Source organism: Dreissena polymorpha, chromosome 4 (genome assembly GCF_020536995.1).
Source record: "Dreissena polymorpha isolate Duluth1 chromosome 4, UMN_Dpol_1.0, whole genome shotgun sequence".
NCBI classification, from domain to species: Eukaryota; Metazoa; Mollusca; class Bivalvia; order Myida; family Dreissenidae; genus Dreissena; species Dreissena polymorpha.
The window spans coordinates 21,607,505-21,627,978 of record NC_068358.1 but is presented as its reverse complement, the minus strand read 5'-3'; the positions used below and the strand labels follow the sequence as shown (position 1 = coordinate 21,627,978).

The following is a 20,474-nucleotide window of genomic DNA, read 5'->3' as shown; positions in this document are numbered from 1 at the left end:
CACACTTAGAGCAACACAAGTTGCGCATCATACACCCATTACGACGGATGTTTTCGTTATGATATTCGTGAGGAAACTGTAATACTGACAATTTGCCATGCTATAAAATAGCCATTATATGCATCTTTTGACGATTTAAAAACCCGAAAATTATAAAGCGTTGCAACGCGAAATGAATTAATAATTTGGAGAGTTCTGTTGTTGTCGTTAAATTTGTGAAACTACGAGGATTGCTTATATAAAGCATACAATACTTCTGGCATTGCATTCGGAAGAATGACCGAGTGGTCCAAGTGGCAGACTTTTTACTCCAGGACTCCAGGGGTCAGTGGTTCGAGCCTTGTTGAGGGTTATCTTTTTTTCTTTTTTAAATTTTATTCTTGCTTTTTAGCTAGAGCTTTTTGTATTCAATGTTTACATTTATCAATATAAAGCATTTAATGACAAACTTCAAAACATGCCAAAATCTGTGAAAAGGCCCCTTTAATATAACCAAACGGATTCGAGCCCGTGTCCTTTCAGACTTTGATCTGCATTGCTAGTAATTAACGTCTGTGACTAATCAAATGAGTAACTTAGATGCCGAAAAGATCACGGAACCATTAAATAGTATTTCAATCAAGAACAATCTTGCAGCGTCAGAGTAACGTTCCATCTATTTATAGCATGTAGACACCTTAAAGGGGCCTTTTCACGTGTTGGTAAATTGACAAAATAAAAAAATGTCGACAAGCAATGAATAAATTAGATAAAATTTCACATGTCAATTATGATTACCATGTATAACTTGTAATTATGAACATAAATGATATTTTATAAGTCAATTAATGTCGCCTTAGGCGACTTGCTTTATGATCATTTGTTTTGTTCATGGTGGTAATAGACGACATGTTTAAATGAATGTTAATTGGTATTATTTCAAATGTAAATAATTATTTAATAGTCAGCATTTGTGGCTATGGACGACAAGTTAGAAAGAAATAATAACTTACTCCAATTGTTAGTCATTGTGGCCATGAATGACTTCTGGTGGCATTTTGATAGCCAACCAATGTTTGAAGATTTAAGGAAAACGATTAAGAACTAGATCTAGATGCTAGCGTTTAATTTTAATAATAAGTCCATTGCCACAGCAAATGCCTTGAATTGAATGCACGAGTCATACCCAGTGCCACTCTGTTAGTATATACATACATGCCTCAGTCTACTCAGTCCATTGCTAGCGCTCATCACATGCACGCGCTTTATCAAGTTGCCTGATTATATATGTATTATGGATGTACATTAAACGTTTAAATCATACGTGTAGTTTATTAAGTACACCATACACATCCATATTCGACCATTGAAGATAGAAGACAAGTAACAGTGAATACCATTTCACTCGTATTTTAGAATGTAATTTATGTTATCACTATTTACAAAGACCTATAGGTATTTGCTATTTACGTTATATCTTTTAGTCCTCCGACGTCTTTCTCGGCTATGACCATAAAACTAAATCTACCAAAGCCGGTCTTTCTCGACTTTGGCCATACAACTAAATCTTTCATAGCCGAAACAGCCTATGGCGTGCAGAAAATGGAAAAGAGTGTTTTCCAATATACATTATATAGCCTAAAGTAAATAGAGAGGAACTGTTTCAGATGCTTTTTTGTCAAGTAAATATTCGATTGAAACGTGTAATATTATTTTGAACTCGCGAGGTTCATTAAACGCTTAGTTTTAGTGAATGAACGGAGTAAAATATTTGTGAAATAATTAATTGAACATTAATTTGCATTTCTAGTTTCGCTTTGCATATGTTGAACGTGTGAAGATGGCGGAGAAAGGATCGGATTTATTTTATGACGTTTGCTGCGATATTTGCGAAGAGAAAAATGTCAATAAGCAAGCCATGTTTTATTGTCAAAAATGTTCGAAAGGCCTTTGTGACGACTGTTTAGGGCTTCACAAACAGTTTTTTACAAAGCATGTCGCGTATGGAAGAGAAGAGATGGATAAATGGCCTTCTACAACAAAATCGTTCGATGACATGCAGTTCTGTCTACATCATCCTGATCGTCTGATAGAGATGTATTGTGAAGATCACGGTAAATTATGTTGCTCCATGTGTCACTTCCATGAACACAGGTAAGCTATATTATTTCTGTATAACATTAAGTTACAGATTTTAAACATTTTGGAAGACTAACCCGTTGCTGTAAAATAAAATGCCAACCCTATTAAATGTATGGACAGTGTAAAACATATAAGGTAATAAGGTATAGTCAACACGTACTTATTGATTAAAGTGTACATTAGCTTTGTCGCGGTTATTGATTTCATATGCTCCACTTAGTAAATAATTTTGAAATCGGAAGTACATATACAAGTTCGATATCTTGACATTTATTTAATAAACTGTTCAAGCTCATAACTAGTTTTACACACATATTTCGGTCGGTTAACAGTAAAATCAAGGCTTCCAATAAGTGTATGCTTTATTTTTTGCAGTAGTATAGTTGAATAATAAGTAGTATAACATAGATTAAATATCTATAGATAGAGTTTCATTATTTGTTTAATAGTATTTCACGAAAAAGAGTTAAATTACACAACATTTATTTTATGCTTTCCGGTGGTTTATAGAGAAATATCAGTTAATTAAAACTGATAATTTCACTGTTTCAAACAATGAAAATTATCAGTGAAAATTATCGATAATTTTCACTGTTTACTGTGAAATGACGTCATTTTTTGACGAAATGACGTCATTATCTCAGCGAAATTCTTTAGTAAAACTCTTTAACAATGTATATAAACGATGAAAAAAAGCATAAAATAAAAAGAAAAATTGTTGGGTTTGGTTGATTATTGATTTTAATTCACTCGTGATCATATAAAATATATATTTTCACTCGTGGCTGCGCCACTCGTGAAAATATTATTTTCTATGATCACTCGTGAATTAAAACCGATAATCCACCGAAACCAACAAATATCCTCTATTTGATGTTTTTATTATATTCCGATTAGACCAATATCACGCTGAATTCTGTATCTGTGTATATTAACATAGAATACCCCGGTAATGATGTAGCATTAATATTTAAGGAGAGTTTTTGAGACAACACCTTTTTTGAGCGATATTGTGAGCAAATGCAATAAACGAAATTATTTTATGAAAAAACAAATATCATATATAAATATAAAAAAAAATCAACAAGAATTATTCAGAAAATGTCAAAGTAGAAACAAATGCTAGAAAAAGTGATTTTACTGTTATTAAAGGTCAATATATATTTAGCTTTTAAGTACAAGTAAAAATTAAATTTCTCATATTTAAATAGAAATAAGCTGACATTAGAATGAGTTTAAATGTACCACCTTTTTTACGCCTGCTTTTAAGACTAAACTATAACAGTAGCTATACTTAGTATATTACTGTTTATGATGACCTAGATCGCAAGACGACAATACTAACTAGAAATGGCGCGGCATAGGCCGACGCGTATCCCCACGCCGCATGTTTGACCCAGGGGGCGCCCCAGGGTTGATAATGGGACCATGCATAGTTGATATTGACCGTATTGTCATAAGATATGTTCAGTACCAATTTGAAGTAAATCGGTGTAGAAATGAAGAATTTATAGTAAAAGGCAATTTTGGGTGGGCGTGGTCTATGTGGGCGAGGGCGCCCCAGGGTTGATAATGGGACCATGCATAGTTGAGATTGACCGTATTGTCATAAGAGATGTTCAGTATCAATTTGAAGTAAATCGGTGTAGAAATGAAGAAGTCATAGTAAAAGGCAATTTTGGGTGGGCGTGGTCTATGTGGGCGGGGGCGCCCCAGGGTTGGTAATGGGGCCATACATAGTTGAGATTGACCGTATTGTCATAAGAGATGTTCAGTATCAATTTGAAGTAAATCGGTGTAGAAATGAAGAAGTTAATGTAAAAATGTAAAATAACTTAGAAAAATGAGTGAAAATCTCTGACCTGGCCCCACCCCAACCCCCATAACTTTTGACCCAGGGGTCAGATCAAAATTCCAAATAGTGCAGGGTCGCATATATGCTCATAGATACCATGTGTGTAAGTTTCAAGGTTCTAGTGCTTATATTGTAGGAGGAGATAGTGGCCAGGACGGACGGACAGACAGACGGACGGACGGCGGATATAACCACAATATCCCCACGCTTTTCAAAAAGCGTGGGGATAACTTATGAAGATCGCAGCCATCTAATTAAATATATCAGAATCTTTAACAAGATTTGTATGTGAAACCTGAATGTCCCAACCCCCACCCCGACTTTCCGCAAAGTTGCACCTGCGCCATTGAAATTAGATTTCTTGATTCTAGTCATTATTTGACTAGAATAACCGGCATACTATTATTTACTAGTTGTTGACCTCAAGAAATCTTTTTAGGGAAAACCAATTGCATCGAACTTCCCATTTGTATTTAAAGAATAACAATGGCATCATTCTAAACGATTATATAATCATTAACTTGTGTACAACTACATTGTGTATACTGTCGATTTCACCATATGGTGACGGAGCAATTGCAAATTTCGTTCAGTAAGTATAAAGAAATAAAATTTAAATTTGCTGTCTGACAAAACGAAAGTTGGCACATTTTTATGTCCCCCACCACTATAGTGGGAGACATATTGTTTTTTGCCCTGTCTGTTGGTTTGTGTGTTTGTTTGTTTGCCCCAACTTTAACATTTGCAATAACTTTTGCAATATTGAAGATAGCAACTTGATATTGGCATGCATGTCACGTGTATCTCATGGAGCTGCACATTTTGAGTGGTGAAAGGTCAAGGTCATCCATCAAGGTCAAAGGTCAAATATATAGCTTCAAAGCGGCGCAAAAGGGGGACATTGTGTTTCTGACAAACACATATCTTGTTTTAATATTTTTGCAAAGAAGCGAAATAACACTCATAACAAGTACACTATTCAAAATATCGGTTCATTTATGTAAAAACACAAATCAAAATGAGCAAAATAATAAAGCGTATATAGCGCTTTTCATCGGTAAATTTGGAAACAGTATATTTTAATATGCCCTTCACACCTTTACTCCAAAAAAATCCGTTTTTTTGTTAAACGCCGATAGTTGTAGTCGTAGATGCCGTTGTGCTTCTCTCTTTAAGAAAGATTTAATACTGGCAATCACGCCATGTGTTCATGCTATCGGATGCATTCGGGCGTTTTAACCAAATCCTTTGCTTTTTACATAGCTTATACTGCTATAAGCTAGATCTATCAGCGTTCACGCTGCGATTATCGGCGACCTTAGGCGTCCACACTACGTTCCTTTTGTGACTAGTGCAGGGCTTACTCTTAAAATTAGACCATGGCTAAAATCGACCCCATTTGACTACAAACATATCTATTTTGCTTTCACTATTTCTTCCTTTAAACTCATAAAAAATTATTCAGAGGGAATTATGGCTAAGCAAATTTTTTAGCCAGCGATAACTGCGACTTTTATAGTATACACTACCACTGTAATTAGAACAAGAACGCGACAGTGTCATAATAAAAACCAGGATCGTCGCACAATATTCATGCTTCTGAGAACCAATGCTGTACGTTTCCACAGTGACTCCAGTACAATTGTTCTAGGTCCCCTTCGTGTTCTTCGCGTTTCTATCGCGCTGCTTTTGCGTTTATGTCAAACCTGGCGTTGTAGCCAAGACGCCGTAAAAATGTCAAACGTTGTCGCGGTAAGGTCGCCGCCTCATGCGGCGTTATAGGCTTTTTAATGCAACCTTCTTTTGTTCTCACGAGGACCCCCCGTTCTTGCCGATCCTACCGCATCCTGGGTCGCGTAAGAAAGCAGTTAAAATGCCATTGTGGTATGCCGGAGGTATAAGCGCGTTTTATTTTTAGCTCGACTATATATATATATATATATATATATATATATATATATATATATATATATATATATATATATATATACATATATTAATATATAGTGGAGCTATCCTACTCACCCCGGCGTTGACGTTAGCGTTGGAAAATGTTAAAATTGCGTACCACCTCAAATATTGTATATGTACCTTGTCATATTGCTTTTAAATTTTGCATACTTCTTTACCAACATGACCCCAATCTAAAAACGAGAGCAGATAAATGTATCAAGCATTTTGTAAAAATTATGGCCCCTTTTCACTTAAAATATGCATATTATTGACAAATCTATGTCAAAGTTTGCGTACCACCTCAAATATACTATATGCCCCTTTACATATTGCTTTCATATTTTGCATACTTCTTTACCAGCATGACCCCAATCTATAAACTACAGGATAGTATAGCATCATTTCTCTAATTATCATTTTATAGATATAATTATCATCATTGTTAATTTCAGATCTTGATCATTGTCGATGGAAATAAAGATCCTGAAGCAAATAGTTGATACTTATTTATGATCAAGACTGTGAAGACGACACCATGCCTGCAGTAAAGTGTCCGTTCCCTGACTGTGCCTACACAACAGCCGATCTAGATCCGGCCATCGTTGCGGCACTCATAACTGCCCACAGCGCCGTACACACATTGGCACCTGCCAAAACAGCCAGAGTAGAGAAAGTCAAGCGTCCTACAGTTACCGCCGCTGAATCCAGCGAGGACTGGGCCTACTTTCTCTCACGCTGGAATGATTATGTTGCTGCCACCAAACTGGATGGTCGAGACAAAGTGATCCAGTTGTTGGAATGTTGTGATGAACCTCTTCGGAGAGACCTAACGAGAACAACAGGTGGCAATCTAACTGACAAATCGGTGGACAATGTATTGGCAGCAATTCGTAAGCTAGCAGTGCGTGAAGAAAACACAATGGTGGCAAGAGTGACACTCCACAACATGAGACAAGATCGCGATGAATCTGTCCGCAACTTTGGTGCACGTCTGAGAGGACAGGCTGACATTTGCAAATTTGTGATTGACTGCAACAATTGTGCCGCCAAAGTTAATTACACTGAAGCAATCATGCGTGATGTTCTCACAAGAGGTGTTGCAGACCCTGACATTCAGCTTGACCTACTTGGTGATAAAAACCAGAACATGTCGCTAGAGGAAGTGTTCCAATTCGTGGAAGCCAAGGAAGCAGGAAAAAGGTCAGCTTCGAGACTTTTAGACTCCCATGCTGTTGGAGCAGCCACCAGTTACATGAAGCAGCAACAGTCCAGCAGAGACACCCAAGAAGCTTGCTCCTACTGTGGCAAACGTGGCCACGGAAAGAAAAGAACTGCACAGGAACGCAAGACTCAGTGCCCAGCTTATGGCCACAGGTGTGCACAATGCAGACGTGAACACCACTTTGAGAGTGTGTGCCGTAGTGTGGACAATCCAAGGCGCCCTTCACACACTCAGCCCAAAAACCTTGACAAGGAAAGTGCTCTGTTTGACGCATTATGTACTGTAGATTCCTCTCAAATACACCATCAGGATGTGAACATTGTGAACAATAATAAACACAGCATCCCGCTTGATCATCATGTCTATGACAACCTGTCTGACACTTGGATTCGCAGAAGCTCTAAGCCTCAACCATTCGTAAGAGTGTCTATACAGGCTCTTCCAGAGGACTACTTGGCACTTGGCATCAATCTTCCTAAACCGTCTCTAGCTACAGTGATACCGGCTATGGCTGATACCGGATGCCAGAGCTGCCTTGCCGGTCTCAAAGTTGTCCATCACCTTGGGTTACGTGAATCTGACCTAATCCCTGTGACAATGCGCATGCACACAGCGAACAACGATGGCATTAAAATTCTCGGTGCATTATTATTGCGGATGTCGAGCAAGGACTCTAGTGGTCAAGTAGTTGAAACCAGGCAGATGACATATGTTACTGACTCATCGGACAAACTTTTTCTGAGTCGAGAAGCCTGTATCAATCTTGGTATCATCACAGACAACTTTTCGGAAATCCATGCCTCACAGCAATACAGTGCAGCAGCATTGAATGGTGAGGACAAAGCTCCATGTGGATGCCCTGCCCGTCAACTTCCGCCAGCTCCACCTAGTACATTACCATGCTCACCGACAGAAGAGAATCGTGTCAAACTTCAACAGTACCTCCTTGAGTTCTACAAAGCCAGCACCTTTAACACATGTGAACATCAAACACTTCGTCTGATGGACAGTCCGCCAATGAAACTTCTGGTAGATCCCAACGCTAAACCAGTTGCTTACCACACACCGGTACCAGTTCCAATCCACTGGCGAGATGCAGTCAAGGCAGGTCTTGACCAAGACGTACGACTTGGCGTCATTGAGCCTGTCCCTATTGGTGAGCCTGTCACTTGGTGCCATCGAATGGTTGTGTGTGCAAAGAAAAGTGGACAGCCAAGACGCACTGTTGATCTGCAGGCCCTTAATGCTCATGCCACACGTGAAACACATCACACACCATCACCTTTTCATCAAGCACGATCAGTCCCCCATGGGAAGAAGAAAACAGTCTTCGATGCATGGAACGGCTATCACAGTGTACCCCTGTGTGAGGAAGACCGCCATCTTACCACATTCATCACTCCCTGGGGAAGATATCGCTACAAAACTGCACCTCAGGGCTACATTGCTTCAGGTGATGGATACACCCGACGCTATGATGAGATTGTTGCAGACATCCCTCACAAAACCAAATGTATTGACGATGCATTGCTATGGGCTGATGATCTCGAGGACAGTTTCTTTCAAGCGGTACACTGGCTAGACATTTGCGGTCGAAATGGCATAACACTGAATCCAGAAAAGTTTGTGTTTGGAGCTGATGTTGTGGAATTTGCAGGATTTGAAATTACACGCAACGATGTAAGACCCTGCCAGAGATACTTACAAGCCATCCTTAACTTCCCCACGCCAAAAGACATTACAGATGTGCGTTCCTGGTTTGGTCTAGTAAACCAGGTATCATATGCTTTCAGCATGGCCGAAAGAATGCTACCCTTTAGGGAACTTTTGAAACCTGGCACTCCATTCAACTGGAATGAACATCTCCAGAACGTCTTCGATGAGTCAAAACTACTGATCGCCAGCGAAATAGAAGAAGGTGTTCGTATCTTTGACCCCAAAAGACCCACATGTCTGGCGACCGACTGGTCAAAAGTGGGTATTGGATTCTGGCTCCTTCAAAAGCACTGCACATGCTCAAAGAAGGAACCCTTCTGTTGCCCATCTGGATGGAAGATCACACTTGTTGGCAGCAGATTCACTCATCCAGCAGAGTCTCGCTATGCGCCGGTTGAGGGTGAAGCTCTTGCCGTCGCAGATTCCCTTGACAAGGCCAGGTACTTTGTCCTAGGCTGCGCAGACCTCATCATTGCTGTTGACCATAAGCCTCTTCTCAAGATATTCACAGACCGATCGCTTGAGGACATCTCTAATACTCGTCTAAGAAACTTGAAAGAGAAAACGCTACGCTACAAGTTCCGTATGGTCCACATCCCAGGTGTCAAACATCGCGCCACTGACTGTCTATCACGTCATCCAATCAGTGATGCAGAAAAGCTGATGTTGCCAGATGATGAGACACATATCAATTCAACCTCTGTGTGTCCAGCTAGCCGCAGTACTCTCATGACTGGTTTGAGAATGCAGGAAGATCAGGAAGACTCCATAGATGAATGCGTCATTGCATGTGTTGTTTCATCCCTCAATGCTCTCAACCTTCGATCAGTCACCTGGGACAGAGTTCGCACAGCCACAGCTAGCGATACAGACATGCTAGCATTGACCGACATCATCGAATCTGGTATCCCGGAACACCGTCACCAGCTGCCAGAATCGCTCAGAGACTACTTTCAGTACCGTGAAGGTCTATCTACAGTCGATGGCGTCATCCTATACAAAGACCGTATTGTCATACCACCATCACTGAGAGACGAAGTACTTGAGGCTTTGCACGCAGCTCACCAAGGTGTCACCTCCATGGTTGCTAGGGCAGAGACATCAGTATTTTGGCCAGGAATCACACCTGCCATTACGGCTCTTCGTACCAGTTGCCAACAATGCAACCGTAGTGCACCATCAAATCCTAGCGCACCACCAGTACCTCCATTAAGTCCAGAGTATCCATTCCAGTGCTTATGTGCTGACTATTTCAGCTACCAAGGGCATCATTTCCTTGTTGTAGTGGACCGTTATTCCAACTGGCCAATTGTAGAGCAGTCAGCTAACGGAGCCCAAGGACTGATCACATGTCTTAGACGTATCTTTGTGACATATGGAATACCTGATGAACTTGCCTCTGATGGTGGCCCTGAATTCACTGCTGTAGCCACACGTCAATTCCTGAGTGATTGGGGTGTACACCATCGCCTATCCTCCGTAGCCTTCCCACACAGCAACTGTAGGGCCGAAATTGGTGTAAAGACAGTGAAGCGTCTCCTTATGGATAACACAACTTCCACTGGTGACATAAACACAGATGCCTTCCAGCGTGCCATGCTTCAGTACAGAAACACACCAGACAGGGATACCAAACTCTCTCCAGCCATGTGCATATTTGGCCGCCCCATTCGAGACTTCATACCAATTCCACCTGGAAAGTATAAACCTCATGAAACTTGGTTAAGCACATCACTGGCCCGTGAAGAAGCCTTGCGAAACAGGCACATGCGGTGTGCAGAAAAACTGTCAGAGCACACTCAGAGATTACCACCTCTAGCTGTGGGAGACAATGTTCGCCTGCAAAACCAGATTGGACTCTATCCTCGCAAGTGGGACAAGACTGGCGTGGTAATTGAAGTTCGCCAATTTGACCAGTATGTGGTACGACTTGATGGCTCAAGACGGGTAACCCTTCGCAATAGGAAGTTCCTACGAAAGTATGTCCCCGTTCAACTACAACCACGACGGCTGTCCATTGATAGTGACCTAGCACTCAGGCTACCTGCAGCAACAACTGAAAATCCCACAGGACACTCCATCACACCAGCAGTGACCCCAACACATGCAACCAGATCTACGCCGGCTGCAACCAACACCGGGATCCCAACTCACTCTGCTCCTCACCCTACTGCGTCACCCAGTAAGGTAACGCCAAGCAGCAGTGAGACACCCAGCCGAGGTAACCTGCAGCAGAGTCGTCGTCAGCTAGCCTATACTGAGCCTCCGAGTCCTGACAGTCGACCAGTAGACGTTTCCGTGGACACAGGACCAAGTCGTGAGACACCAAACCGCACAACCCCGCCAACGGACCTGTTGTGCCTTCCAGTCAGACGATCAGGAAGAACTAGAACTGCCCCAGAGTGGCAGAAAGACTATGTCATGTGATTGTTGACAAAGACTCATATAGTTGACCACATCAAAGACATTTGCCTTTTCTTGTTGTTAAAAAGTTCTTTTTTTTCTCTTACTTTATAAGGGAGTAGACCTGGTGGGCTCCAATGTTCCCAGTACTTTTTGTTATCAGTCTTTGTTTCAACTTCAGTTAAAGTGTAATATTATTTCATATGAACATTTCATACCCAAAGACTTGGGGGGAGATACAGGATAGTATAGCATCATTTCTCTAATTATCATTTTATAGATATAATTATCATCATTGTTAATTTCAGATCTTGATCATTGTCGATGGAAATAAAGATCCTGAAGCAAATAGTTGATACTTATTTATAAACAAGAGCAGACAAGTATCAAGTATTTTGTAAGGATTATGACCCTTTTTAACCAGGCTTTCCGAATTAAAAAATCGGTTATTAGATTGGCGAATGCGGGCGGACTGGCAGGCGGGCGGGCGGAACAAGCTTGTCCGGGCTATAACTATGTCGTTCATTGTCAGATTTTAAAACCATTTGGTACATTTGTAAACCATCGTTGGACCGTGTGTCGCGCGAAAGAATGACGTCGATTTCTCCAAGGTCAAGGTCACACTTTGAGTTCAAAGGTCAAAAATTGCCATAAATGAGCTTGTCCGGGCAATAACTATGCCATTCATTGTCCGATTTTAAAATCATTTGGCACATTTGATCACCATCATTGGACGGTGTGTCGCGCGAAAGAATTGCGTAGATATCTCCAAGGTCAAGGTCAACACGACATAAATAGATTAATTTTGAAACAAGGGGGTAACTGTGATGAACAATCAGTAGCAATGCACATTTTGAGTTGTAGTTGTCTCCCATTATCAGACTTTTTTAAAATTGAAAACCTGGTTTCGTGACAATTTTGTCCCTTGTTTCACTAAGAAAATTGAAAATTTGGTTTAGTTTTGTGTTTAGCTCCACTTTTATTCCTAAAGTATCAAAGCCGTTGCAATACTTACTAACTATAATAAGGGGATTGTGCAGGCAAAATTATGTTACTCTGACTGGCATTTTGACAGAATTATGACACATTTTATACTTATATAATTGAACATATGGTTAAGTTTTGTGTGTTGGGCCATTTTACTCCTAAAGTATCATAGCTATAATTGCTTTCAGACTTTGAACACTTGCTAACTATCATAAAGGGGACTATACAGGAAAAGTGACATAACTCTTGTTGTCAGTTTAACGGAATTATGGCCCTTTTTGACTTAGTCACTTTGAATATTTTATTAAATTTTGTGTTTAGATCCACTTTACTTCTACAGTATCAAGGCTATTGCTTTAAAACTTCAAACACTTTCTTATTATCATGAGGTATTGTCACCCTCAAGTTGAATTTCACATTGACCTTTGAATGACATTGACTCTCAAGGTCAATTAATAATTTTTGCTTAAATTGCCATAACTTCTTTATTAATGATCAAATTTGATTCATACTTTGACAAAACAACACTTACCTGACATACCACAATAGACTCCACCCAAACCATCCCCACCCCAGAATCCTCCCCTATTGTGTTTCCTTTTGTTTCTTATTTTTAAAAGATAATCTAATAAATGACCACCCCCTCCACATAATACCCCCTCTAAACTCCCCACCCCTACCCAAAAAGATTTTTTTAACATCGTATAAAACACAAATATTTATTTATTTCATTTTTGAAGGACCATCCCACCCGAGCTATTGCCATCAAACTTGAAATAAAATCTTATTGCTTTGTTTTATGTCCTTACACATGTTCAATACATTGTGGAAAATATATCTGAACTCAGAATCGTCTATAAAGTACAACTTCTTTAAAACATAAGCGATCAGTATGTTTCAATTATGGTCCTCTTCCACTTAGAATATGACTATATTACCTTGACCTTATTGAATATGAACAATTTTCCCATGATGGCTTAGTTATACTGTCAAGCACTCGAATAGTCGCGCGCGCTGTCTTCTGACAGCTCTTGTTCTCCTAGTCGTCCTGGGTTCAAAACTCATTGAATGCGATTATTTTTATTCAAAAAGTTATCACTTGTATAATTATTTATGGGTGTTTCAAGTATAAGTATTCGTCAGATAAATGATTTTAATACGAAATACGAAAACCTTTGTACATGTCCATTTAATATACCCATTCATTTACACATCTTTACCCAGTAACTAACATTATTGTAATTAATTTCTAAGACAGCATAGCAACATATTCATCCTTAAATTAAAACGTAATGTATTATAGGCCCTGTATCAAGCTAGTGCTGATAAAAGACAAATCACAAGCCTTCCATGATGCGGGGGAATTTCATAAAATATGTGCAACTATAACCAATGTTCAACAAGAACTTAAGACTGCAATTGATGATACATAGGAATTTCTGAAGAAACTGCAGGATTCGTACGATAAAGCTTATGATGAAATTAAAGTGTTTCGTCAGAAAATCAACGATATACTTGACGAATTGGAGAGAAGTACAATATATTCCTTGGACACATTGCTGCAAACAATGAAACAGTCTTTAAAAACTGACACAGACAAGTGTTCTAAAGCCACAAACGGTTTGAAGAAAATAAGCGACGCGATCACTTATATTAAAACAGATCAAAACGATCTATCATTTATAGCGTACCAAAGAGCATCGGAAATGGTTTCACATGCAGATAATATTTTGAAAGAATTGACTGTTCACAGAAGCACTGTTGTAACGTTTAAGAGCAACCCTAGTATTGATGAAACACTATCAGGGTTTCGTTGCCTTGGAGATATTAAATGTGCTGAAAAGCAGCTGGAAAATAATAAAAACACGATACTCGAGTGTAGTAACAAATCGCTTTACGATATCCGAAGCGCATCTGATAATGTTACATGCGAGATAAGGGGCATATGGGAGCTACCTGGTGGAGAAATCCTTATAGCAGACAACAACAACAAGAGGGTGAAATTGCTTGATACGCAGTACAAAGTTGTCACACATACAGATTGTTGGTCCCATCCATGGGATATGTGCAGTATAAGCCCTACTGAGGTCGCTGTTACAGTTGGTGTATATGCTAGAACCAACACTGTCCAATTCCTAATTGTCAACAATAGACAGATAGTTAAAGGCAGGGAACTGAAAATCATACACAATTGTCATGGTATCGCACACTTTAACGGCAGTTTGTTTATCACATCACTGACTGCCTTGTATCAGTACACACTGGCTGGTCAGCTGGTGAAGAAGATCTATGAAGATACTTCTAGGAACTTCACAGGTATGATTGACAGTATAATAGAAGCGTTTTAGATTATTATACGCTTCAATACTTTTTAAAGCATCGTAAGTTTATCTTCATATCGTTAATTATACAATTACAGATAATTCAATGTGTTAATGGGGCTATATTGTAGCTCTAAATATTCATTACGTTCTATTGACTAATACATATCAACATGTATATTTATCGTTTATTTTCCCTATGATCAGTGCAAAATATACTTTTACACTCATACGATTCGTATAGAAGTCCAATCACTGAAGTGAACATTCAGTACATAAAATTAACCAAACAAGTATTTTATTCTTTAAAGAACGTTCCTGAGTTAATTTCAGCAAAATGATATCGAATTTATTTAAAGTGGCGTAGCAGTGCTTTTTAAATGCTAATTTGGGATCGCTTAGATCTATCTGCACCATTTCCCCTATATGGACAAACTGAATCTCACCACCTAATAAATTAATGACTTAATTTCAATCCTGGACACTAAAACCAATTCTGATCACGGTATTCACCGACTAAATAATACTAGGGTATGTTCCGACTGAATATCACCAGGGTATGTACAGACTGAATATGTACCGACTGAATCTCACCCACCAGGTATGTACAGACTGAAAATAAGTACCGACAGAATATGAACAGACTGAAGCTCACCAGAGTATGTACAGACTGCATAAGTACCGACTGAATCTCGCCAGAGTATGTACATACTGAATAAGTACCGACGTATTTTTCACCTAAGTACTCACAGACTGAATAAGTACCGACTGTATCTCACCAAAGTATGTACAGACTGAATGAGTACCAACGAAATCTCACCAGGGTATGCATAGACTGAATAGGTACCGACTGAATCTCACCTGGGTATGCACAGACTAAATAATTACCGACGGAATCTCACCTGGGTATGCACAAATGAATAATTACCGACGTATTCTCACCTGGGTATGCACAGACTGAATAAGTACCGACGGAATCTCACCTGGGTATGCACAGACTGAATAAGTACCGACGGAATCTTACCAGGGTATGCACAGACTGAATAAGTACCAACGGAATCTCACCAGGGTATGCACATACTGAATAAGTATCGACGGAATCTCACCTGGGTATGCACAGACTGAATAAGTACCGACTGAATTTCACCAGAGTATGTACAGACTGAATGAGAACCAACGAAATCTCACCAGGGTATGCATAGACTGAATAGGTACCGACTGAATCTCACCTGGGTATGCACAGACTGAATAATTACCGACGGAATCTCACCTGGGTATGCATAGACTGAATAAGTACCGACGGAATCTCACCTGGGTATGCACAGACTGAATAAGTACCGACTGAATCTCACCTGGGTATGCACAGACTGAATAATTACCGACGGAATCTCACCAGGGAATGCACAGACTGAATAATTACCGACGGAATCTCACCTGGGTATGCACAGACTGAATAATTACCGACGGAATCTCACCAGGGTATGTACAGACTGAATAAGTACCGACGGAATCACACCAGGGTATGTACAGACTGAATAAGTACCGACGGAATCTCACCTGGGTATGCACATACTGAATAATTAACGACGAAATCTCACCTGGGTATGTACAGACTGAATAATTACCGACGGAATCTCACCAGGGTATGCACAGACTGAATAAGTACCGACGGGATCTCACCAGGGTATGTACAGACTGAAAAAGTACCGACGGAATCTCACCTGGGTATGCACAGACTGAATAAGTACCGACGGGATCTCACCAGGGTATGTACAGACTGAATAAGTACAAACGGAATCACACCAGTGTATGTACAGACTGAATAAGTACCAACGGAATCACACCAGGGTATGTACAGACTGAATAAGTGCCAACGGAATCACACCAGGGTATGTACAGACTGAATAAGTACCAACGGAATCACACCAGGGTATGTACAGACTGAATAAGTACCAACGGAATCACACCAGGGTATGTACAGACTGAATAAGTGCCAACGGAATCACACCAGGGTATGTACAGACTGAATAAGTACCAACGGAATCACACCAGGGTATGTACATACTGAATAATTACCGACGGAATCACACCAGGCAGGGTATGTACAGACTGAATAAGTACCGACGGGATCTCACCAGGGTATGTACAGACTGAATAAGTACCGACGGAATCTCATCAGGGTATGTACAGACTGAATCTCACCCACCAGGGTATGTACAGACTGAATAAGTATCGACTGAATCTGTACCGACTGAATTTCACCACGTTATTTACCATCTTTATCTCACCAGGGTATAAACTGAGTGGCTCTCAACACGATATAGATATATCGCTATGCACGAAAAACATTCGCACTAATATGTCTTGAATAAATCCTGTTGCTTTGCGCTACTAACTGTTCGTCATACAAATGTTTGCTAGCCTAAATGCATACAATTGCAGTACGCAAAATATTTTTCTCTCTCAAAATATTGTGTCAGACATGAGATCTAAATAACAAAGCGATTAAAAATCGTTTCCGCAATAGTTCGATAAGCTACTTTGAACACCAAACGTTATTTATTTTCGTTCTATTTGTTTTCGTATATATCCCTACAAGCTCGCGTTGTCGTTAAAATGATGGACATGTGGACTATGTATTTAATTTTTCGTATTACGTTTTATAAGTCTTAAAGGGGCCGTCTTACAGATCATGGCATGTATTTAAGCTAGTCATTAAATGCTTTATATTGATAAATTTAAACATTTGAACTAAAAATCTCCAGTAAATGAAACAATAATACAATTTTAAAAAGGAAAAAAAGTAACCCTTAACAGGGCTCCAACAACTGACCCCTGGAGTCCTGGAGTAAAAAAGACACCCGCCTAGACCACTCGACCATCCATGCTCATGCTTAGAACTGATGTATTTTTACCTATATAAGAAATCTTCGTAGTATCCCAAAATAAAACGACAACAACAGAACTTTCCAAATTATTCAATCGTTTCGCGTCGCACGACGCTTTATAATTTTCAGGTTTTCAAATCATCAAAAGATGCATATAATAGATATTTAAGAGCATGGTAAATGGTCAGATTGATTACTATTTCCTCAAAATTAACATAACTAAAACGAAAATTTGCGGATCTGAAACAACTTTTTTAAATTTTGTCAATTTACCATCTGTAAGACGGCCCCTTAAAAACGTAACGATGTGAATACAATTCCATTAATTGTACAGTCAATTCAGAAGTGTAAGTTTTGTAACTCTGAGCAGCAGCACACATCCATTCATTAGTTTTGAATATCCGTGACCATATTTTCTGTTCTTTGGGTACAATAGTCAAAATTATAGTAAAACGATTTTAATTATTTATATGGCATGATAAAAGTATTGTTCAAAGTGATTCATATTTTTTAATCAAATTTCGTTTTTGTTTTAAATTTGAAGCATGTTTAAATGCATAAATTTATAATATTAATATCAAGCTATTGTCTTTAAATTAGTATAAATATTGTACTTTAATAGTTTGACATGCAATAGTATGTATTGTGACCAATAGGAACACAATTAGTATCCAATCATAATAAATTTACAGTCCACAAGTGCGCAGTGTGTACCGATGGATCAAAGCTGTATGTTACCAACTTGAAGGACCACAAGCTCCTGACCCTGTCTATGGATGGGACGGTCTTGTCATGCTTGAAAGATCGTGTACTTCGAAGTCCTACAGGTATACACGTTACAGAGACAGGACAGCTGATAGTCTGTGGACGTGGTTCACACAATGTAGTACAAGTGAATGGTGAGGGCGGAGTAATGACGCTGGCTTCCAAAACGGATGGACTGCATGAACCAGAGGCTGTATACTTCAGTGCCTGCACTGGCAGGATTATTGTTGGTCATACCAGTGATAAGATTCTGGTGATCAATACTAACTAAAAGACAACATGTATTTATTGTATTGCATACTTACATTTTAATCCACGATATCAGGGCATATTACGAAAGTTTTGCTGGTAAGAACTAACATACATATAAAACCAACTTGGTAATCCGTTTACTTCAGTTTAAGTTGCTCATAATTTGTTAAATAACACAAGTTAGACAAATACATAATTTTATTTTGAATTTAAAATCTGTTCGGCACTGTTCCCGCTAGTCGAGTCTATGTCAATACATTCAAATATGTCATTATCATGCAAAACTGAGCTTAAATTGTAGATCTTCTCATAATGTTCAAATAACACAAGCTTATGTAAAAGAGAAAAATATTTTCAATATCAGTTAGCACATACAGGGTACTTGTAATTAGTGCCAATACATACCTACTGTTTATTAGTTCATTTTCGATAACGAAGCTTAAACACTTATTAAAAAAGGAGTGAGGGTGGATTTAGTTTTATGTAAATGTTTATTTCATTTTGGTTTCTGTTTTTCTATTTTCTTTAATTACGTAACAAATCCTTACATCGAGAGGCGTTCCGTGCCACAACGAAAGCGAAAATGCATTTTTTAAGTAAAGTTATTGAAAATTACTATATAGCGTACATTGAACGCAATTAATGATTTGATCATAAAGATGATATCAATGACACTAGATATTTGACATATTAGGGAAAAAGCTATGTTAAAAGTCATCAAAATGGCATGTATGCCCCGTCACGATTGTTCCACCAACTTCGTCATCATTCTATCTTCGATAGAGTTTGTGATAAGTGTCTGAACCTGCAGTATACGGTGAACCTGTAGCTGGATATATGCTTCAACTCATGGACCATCTCTTTTTATGCACAAATGTCTTTACGTGTTTTAATTTTAGATTTTCTTACCTGTTTTGTGAATGTCTATATTCCATTGTTCTTGTTTATGACATAGAGGCAGCCAAGAATGAACAGAGCGGCTGCATTTTGACAGAATGGCCACCAATATTCATCTACACCGTGTATATATGTTTTCTCGAGAGTTTTTTTTAATGTCGATTCAGTGTGTGTTAAAATACGAAATTGTTTCGGCATGAATTATTGTTTTTTCGTTGGGCGCTGCACCCGATCCAGGTTATTACTCAAAGAAAAGTGTAAGTTACTCTAAAAACATCATACATTGGAATGATATTTTCATATTGTCCCTGATAAAAGCAATTATAATTTCATAAATGTATTTTTACAATTTTAATTGAAATAACGAATTTTTCTTAAATAGAATAATACAATTTGTGTTGTGTGTCTACCAATGTAATTATATGTTTATGCCCCCGGCAGGAGAACCACATTGCAGTCGCAATGTCCTTCCGTCTATTCGTCCGTCCGTGATTCCGGAGTTAAATGACTTGAAGATCAAGTTCTAGTTTTGTTCCGGTCCATTGATGTTTGACAAAGTTACGGTCATATGGTCTGGTAACATAGATTTAACAAGATAAAAAATGCTCTTTTTTGTTTGTAGCGGAAACATATATTAAACACGGGAGGCGGAAAACGACAACGGGCGAGGCATGGTATGGTATTGCGCAAGGGGGGGTTAGAGGGTTAGGGTTAGGGTTAGGGTAAGTGTTAGGGGTCGGGTTAGGGTTTGGGTTAGCCTAAACCCTACCCTAACCCTAACCCGACCCCTAACCCTAACCCTTACCCTAACCCTTTTTTGGGGTTATCGCCCCTGACCATGCCTCGCCCGTTGTAGTTTTCCGCGTCCCATTAAACACATGTTGATTATTGTTCATGTACCAAGTTAGTGTTAGTGTCGTATGAATAGAATTCGTTGTAGCAAATTAAAATGGAATAAAGTGCTCCATACAAAGATAAAACGAGCCTTTTGTATCTCTTTAAAGGGGCCTATTCACAGATTTTGCCATGTATTAAAGTTTGTCGTTAAATGCCTTATGTTGTAAAGATTGCAACTTAACAGATCAAGTAAAAAA

At 39.0% G+C, this 20,474-nt stretch overlaps 1 protein-coding gene across 1 annotated transcript; it reads left to right on the top strand.

The window, feature by feature from the left end:
* The first annotated feature begins 1,597 nt into the window (after positions 1–1,597).
* Positions 1,598–20,070, top strand: LOC127877870 (uncharacterized). The gene is made up of 3 exons (XM_052424170.1): positions 1,598–2,133; positions 6,382–14,573; positions 18,159–20,070. Exon 2 carries the CDS (start codon positions 6,465–6,467, stop codon positions 11,292–11,294), a length of 4,830 nt encoding a protein of 1,609 aa, XP_052280130.1. The 5' UTR covers positions 1,598–2,133; positions 6,382–6,464; the 3' UTR covers positions 11,295–14,573; positions 18,159–20,070.
* The last annotated feature ends 404 nt before the right edge of the window (positions 20,071–20,474 follow it).